This window comes from Terrapene carolina, unplaced genomic scaffold, assembly GCF_002925995.2.
Source record: "Terrapene carolina triunguis isolate 2854851 unplaced genomic scaffold, T_m_triunguis-2.0 Scaffold103, whole genome shotgun sequence".
Taxonomy (NCBI): domain Eukaryota; kingdom Metazoa; phylum Chordata; order Testudines; family Emydidae; genus Terrapene; species Terrapene triunguis.
Window position 1 is genome coordinate 4,457,128 of NW_020664454.1, and position 6,790 is coordinate 4,463,917.

The window sequence follows — 6,790 nt, forward strand, 5'->3', positions numbered from 1 at the left end:
TGATGGTTATGGATTACAGACCTTGGGTGTAAATAAAATCTTTAAGTGCACCATGCTGTAAGGGTTCTGTGAATAGTGTATTTCAGAAAAAAAACGACTTTAAAAATCTTCTTGTGTTTGAAAAGATTTTACTGTTACTTTAGTCTGCATGGGTGCAGCAAATTGTGGGATCTGGACCAAAACCAGCCTTTCTTGAACAGAAGACTTTACATATATCAATTTCTGGTGGTTGGTGGACCCACACCATCAATTTCTGCAGTTTGAAGGGATGAGTCTGAAAATGTTTTATCTTCTATAGTTACAGTAATCTTAAGTCTTGTTTGTAACAGACTAGAGAAAAAAAATATTCTTTTCAGGGCTCTGGGTATATCTCAGCAAATCAGTTCTTTGCCATTGCAGGAGTCTTGGGCACGGGTGCACCTCGGTCTCTCCTGTTCTTTGCATGTGGCACACAATAGTTTGGTATTCTGAGGGTTGTAATACTGTAGTTTAATCCTGGTTATTGGATTCAATACATGGGTAAATGTGTGTGGTTCAGTGGCCACGAGATAATCAGATGGGCCCTTCTGGCCTGGCAGCTGTTTTTGTATAAATTTCATTTTCCTCTTGTTTGTGTGGGTCTTTGACACAGTGACGGAAAAAAAACATTTCAAATGGGTCCATTGTCCTAGATGCTGTACAAATATAGGGAGACAGGTCCCAGACAGGAAGCGCTTACAGTCTAATGTGGTTGTAAAAAGCATAAATTGTGATGGTTCTCAGGCCATGGTAATACTGTTTTAAACTCTTTTGAAATTGACTAGATTTATGTTTGTTCTCTTTGCTGCTATCAAGGACTAATTGGGCAGCAGCAAGTCCATAAATAATCATGTGGTTTTTCTACTGCTCTTGGGGAAAAAGCTGAGCCATCAGCAGAAGCAGGCATCGGAGTTATTTGTGGGGGAGGAAGATATAGAAAATGGAGTTCAGGAGGACTAGATGGACCTTATCTCACTGCCTGCCTGCAACAGTCAGGAGGATCTTGGTGAAAGACAGAAGAAGGACCTTCAATCCTGGCAGTGACTTTGGAGAGGGGTGAAAAGGCAAACACATACATCTCATTTCCAGCAGCTACAAGGATGCTTCATATTTATCAGATCATTGTTAGCCAGGTGCTGATATGAAAAATGGAGGCCACAGTGCAGGGTCCAAGGACAGTCTATTAAAAATCTCTGCATCCTTTCTCTTTCCAGTACCAGAGAGGCTGCGAGTTTTCAGTAGAGCATTGCTGGTGCGGGGAAAGGAGAGTTTTTCCCACTTTGTGTTCTACTGTTGGGTACAGAAATGACTATTACTGGTTCTGAATCTTGAACCAGTATAATAAGAGAGGAGAAATCACACATTAGGATTTGTTTGAGTGGCTCAGAGGTTTTGAATGTTAGAAGTAGTCCTGGTGGAGATGCGTTAGTGGGCAGAGTCCAAGTTGGGCACTCTCAGGTGCAGTTATCACGTGGTTCTACAATTTTACCACATGGGTATTGAGCCCTACTACATAAAATACTGGGCTGTAAAATAAATAAATGGCACTTTCAAAATGCCTTTCACTTGAGTGCTCAGAGTGCTTTATAAAATGTTAAGGACAAAATGTTTAAACTTAGGGCCTAAAGTTAGGCACCCTAATAAGAGGCTTGATTTTTTTTGCAAAGGTGCTAAGCACTTTGTCCCATGGAAATCACTGGAAGCTCAGCACTTTTTAAAACCAGACCTCTTTATCCAGGTGCTTAATTTTAGCCACCCAGTTCAAATATTTTTTCTAATTCTCTTAACACCTCTGAAATGTGTAATAATTTCATTTGACAGCTGGAGAAACTTAGGCACAGAGAGGTCCAGTGATTTGCCCAAGATAACTCAGGCCTGGTCTACACTTGGGGGGGATCGATCTAAGTTGCGCAACTTCAGCTATGTGACTAACGTAGCTGAAGTCGACGTACTTAGATCTACTTACCGTGGTGTCTTCACTGTGGTAAGTTGACGGCTGACGCTCTCCCGTCGACTCCGCCTGCGCCTCTCACCCTGGTGGAGTATCGGAGTCGACGGGAGAGTGCTTGGCGGTAGATCTATCGCATCTAGATTAGACGCAATAAATCGACCCCCGCTGGATCGATCGCTGCCCGTTGATCCAGCCAGTAATGTAGACAAGCCCTCATCAGTGAATCAATGGCAGAGCTAGGAATTAAGAATCCGGGAATACTGACTCCAGTCTGTTGCTTTGGTCACTAGACAACACTACTTGCATTCACCAGCAAAATTAATTTGATACTTTTTAAAATCTCGCCACAGAAATCATGAACACAAGACAGCAGTGCAAGCGCATCTACTCATGGGTTGGAAGAGCAAAGAGCTCAGACCAGCAATTGAAGACCTTTCAATATAGGTAAATAATATTTATTTTAGGCTGAGACAGAGACCCCTAAAGAAACATGCCATTTTTTTAGGGAGTAATCATGGACGAAAGTGCTGTAGTAACAATTACCTGCATTACTAGCACTTGTGTCAGGTATATGTAGCAGGGTTGGAATAAGCATAAGCAATATCTTATGAAAACCGTCAAATAAGGCTCAGTGCTATTGGTGTGTATGATATTGTAAACATCAAACAAGACTCTGGCCACAAAGCTCTTGCATTGTAAATTAGACATCTGGGCAACTGGATAAGATATTCAACACTCCAATCTAAACAGTTATATAGGGTTGCTCTGTGCTGTTGTGTTTTTTGCATTTCACTGATGGAGGTAAGTGACTCTTGTGGTGTGATCTTGAGTTTGTAAAGCACTTTGGATTCTTTGGGATAAAAGTGGTTATAAAAATGTAAGTCTGTGACTCTTTAAAAAAAAAAAAAGGGTGTGGGGGGGGTGGGCTTATGTTTCTGATAATTCCTTGGTAGCATCACTGACGTAACTCCATGGCTTGCATGCAAGCTAGCTGGCTGTCAGGTTACTCATGTATTCTGACCTACCGACGTTAGTTGCTATTATGGGTGAAGAGAATTGAAGCATTTGAGGAGGAGACATATGCATGGACTTTGCAAGGAGATCTGGCAAGAGGGAGGGAAAAAGACCCAAATCTATCTGACTGTTAACCTGACAGTCTCTGATCTGTAACAAATTCATGTCATATTCTTTAATCTATATGTGCCTCCATTTTCTAGGGGGATCTCGATTAAATCAGAAAGAAGTCTAACAGAAATGTGTATACAACTTGGAGAATTTGTTTTAGTAGAAGGGGAGAATGCGGATCAACCTTTTGTGGCAAAACTCCTGAAACTATATGAAGATGGTAAGAGCAAGTATTTTCATTATAATAGTTCCATCGTGCCTTCTATCTGGGGATCTTAAGCCACTTTACAAACACTAAGTAAACTTCTTCACCACTGTGAAATAGGTATTACATCTATTTTATTTATATATTGAAGGTTGGATGAGGGATATTGAGGCAGAGAGAAGCTAAATGACTTGCCCAAAGCTACATTGTAAGTCAGATCCTGAGTTGTATACTGGCACTATGTCATTTAAAACAAAAACACCATCGTTTCAATTGACAGCTTTCCAAAATTATTGGTGGTTAAGTGATAGGTGATCTCTCTCTCCTCACCCCAGCATAGATATAATAAAACATTCCAATATAACTCAGGATGGGACATCTTGTTACATATAATAATTCAATGACAAATTTAGGTGGAAATAACATTTCTCAGGATTAAGTACACAGTTCATAACCGATGAAATATATGCATTTGTGGTCATTTAGACAATGAGGATATAGATGTCAAATCTTAGATGTTGCATGTTGGACTCCTACGCTTTGGTGGCCAGCCAGAAGGGTGGAGGTAGCATAGGTCTTTGAGACTGGATGCCTGGGATAGGCCATACAAAATGCCACACTCAGGGCAGACTGCAAGAAACAGGCAGACAATCCCCAAAAACTGGAGGTTTATTCTATAATTAGAGTCACCAAACCAGTATCAAAAGAACTCCTGCAGCAACATACAGGTTATCAAGAAGCCAAACACAGCCCCCTTTAGGCATTCCAGCCCTTGGCTCCCATCTAGCCAAACAGGTCTAATACAGTGAGAGGTTACTGAAAACCAATTCACCACATGTGAGGTTCTACTAATCCCAAAGGATCAGACACTTATCCCTAGGTGAATATGTATCTCAGCTCTTACCCAAACATCATGCTATTAGCCAATCCTTAGTTAACTATCTTAAGATTTATTAATAAAAGAAAAGAAGAGTTATTGAATAGTTAAAAGATTATATACATTACAAATGCCTGCAAGGTCCTTATATCCGATTTGTGGCAGTGATGGATGAATCTGCTGGCTTGCAAAAGTCTCTCTGGAATCATCCCAAAAGATTAGAATACAAATGCAGCTTTAAATGTAAAGTCTGCTAGAGTCTTTCCATGCATTTTCCAGGGTATTCCAAATAAGTACTTGCAAGATCTCAATCCCGTGGCTTAAACTTCCCCTGTTTAAAGTTCAGCAGACTAGAGATGCAGGTCCAGGCCCGAGGTTTCATTTTTATAGCTGGAGCAGGCTGTCAAGTGTTTTGAGCACAGCATGTGACTGAGGATTCTTCTTTGTTGAGGACACACTGACCCACCACTTTGAAGTTAACATTCAATTTCCTATGCATACCCAGGTAATCCAGTTACACTATAAGGCAACAGCCGGTCATTCATTATAACAAGGATAGATAAGATGAAGACAATTAGATAATATTATTAATTTCCTGCAGTGTCTCACATCTTTGATCTTAAGGTTAACTGAACACAGTTGCATACATAATGTAAGGTAATTAAGACATGGAAAAGATTTAATAACTAAAATCTAATTTGGCAAACTTCTAACGGTATAGGTACACAAACACATTTAGCATCTACCCGTGATTTCTATTACTACAAATGAATGGGTTAGTGATTGCTGGTCTAGTACATCTCTTTGATATTCACAAACAAGTGAATTGTCCTGATACAATTGTAATGCCTCTTGTTAAGTTGTTATGGGTCATACACAGGCTAGCTGGTTTGCCAGTGTCACAACTTATTTGTAAGGCATGTGGCATTGCATAGCTAGAGACTAGTAACGAGACTTCTTCCTTTCATTCAATTTTTGAACATGGTGGTGTAGTTGGTTCCTCCTTTTTGGAAACCTTCTCAGGAGCTTCTTAATGAATCAAAATGGGGCACTCCCGACATCACTGGCATCACCCAGTGGGTTCTGATTAGGTCACCTTCATGCAAATGAAGAACTTCCCCATCCCTGTAACTTTGGGCTCAGAAAGTCCACAGGTCCAAAAATATACCGTCAGTCAGTCAGGTTAATAAGTATTTTGGGACATTTGAGGTCATAGTCCACAGACATTATCCCAACCATCCTAAACTCCTAGTACAAAAATAACTTAAATTACAAAGCTAGAAAAAAATTGGAACTGAAATCATAGAAATACACCAATCAGATGTTCATTCAGCCGTGCCCAGAGAGGGAGGGTTTGTGTTTTACAGAAAGATGCTTTTAACTTCTTTATATTTTGGTACTCAACAGCAGGTCAATTTTAAACAGCATTTTTTTGACACACACTCTCTCTCTCTCTCTCTCTCTCTCTCTCTCTGGGAGAAAGGTTAGACTTTAACTCACAGTAAAAAAGGCTTTTCCTCCTAAAATCACAAATTTGGGTTTCAATTTTTATGTGTAGGCCTATCAGTTTCACAGTAGAATAGACACATAAGAATTGCCATACTGAAATAGACCAGTAATCCATTTAGATTTATATCCTTTCACTGATTGTGACCTGAAGTTTTTAGACCCGATATAACACAAATTCGGATATAACGCGGTAAAGCAGTGCTCCGGGGGGGGGCTGCACACTCCAGCGGATCAAAGCAAGTTCGATATAACGCGGTTTCACCTATAACACGGTAAGATTTTTTTGGCTCCCGAAGACAGCGTTGTATCAGGGTAGAGGTGTACTTTGTGTATAGTCAGTTTCACTATTTTCTCCTGAGTGGTCAGTTTTTCCCCCATTGTTTGTTCAAGCCTTTGACCCTGCAACAAGGGATAGAAAAGTAATTAAAAATGGGAAGATTTGACTAAACCACAGAAATTGGCTGGGGAACTCAACACAGGTGTGGTATCTGCAACTACTACTTACTTATTCTTTTTATTGGGTATATTTCAAGTTGACTATGTCCCTTTAAATATGTTTCAGTGGTATAGACCTGCCCAGTGGATTGCACTCCATTCTTCCTCTTAAAGTATACCAGTTTTTTTCCCCTTCCCTGAGTACTGTTACACTGACAGCCAGATGCACATTTTAGGGGGACTTAATCCAGAATCCTAACTGTATTTATTAAATAGAAATAATGCATATTTCTAAATAACTGTGACATTTGGGTAATTTGAATATGCATGGTTTATGCATTTACCTGCTGTGCTCCAGTAACTCCATTTGTTATAAAATAGAGCTGATAATGCTTACCCAAAGTATTTTGTGGTCTATAGTATGGATGAAAACCACTGACTAATGGTAATTTGCTAGGTGTTTCAATATGACAATGTTTTTCCCTTCAATTTCTACAGTGGTGACAAACTCAATATATGGGATTCTAGATTATTGTAGCACTAATAAGACCAAGTAAAAAGAACAGGAGTACTTGTGGCACCTTAGAGACTAACAAGTTTATTAGAGCATAAGCTTTCGTGGGCTACAACCCACTTCTTCGGATGCATCCGAAGAAGTGGGTTGTAGCCC

The 6,790-nt window shown here is 39.9% G+C and overlaps 1 protein-coding gene across 5 annotated transcripts in view; it reads left to right on the forward strand.

Annotated features, from left to right (window-relative positions):
• The window catches only part of LOC113405073 (origin recognition complex subunit 1-like), a 34,604-nt gene that overhangs the window by 2,567 nt on the left and 25,247 nt on the right, over positions 1 to 6,790 (forward strand). For 3 of the 5 annotated variants that reach the window (XM_026651844.1, XM_026651848.1, XM_026651845.1), the window contains exon 2: positions 3,187 to 3,314. In XM_026651844.1, coding sequence (XP_026507629.1) covers positions 3,187 to 3,314 — 128 coding nt within the window. Of the gene's footprint in view, positions 1 to 2,319; positions 2,414 to 3,186; positions 3,315 to 6,790 lie in introns of all 5 variants that reach the window. The other 2 variants (XM_026651847.1, XM_026651849.1) reach the window with 1 other exon arrangement.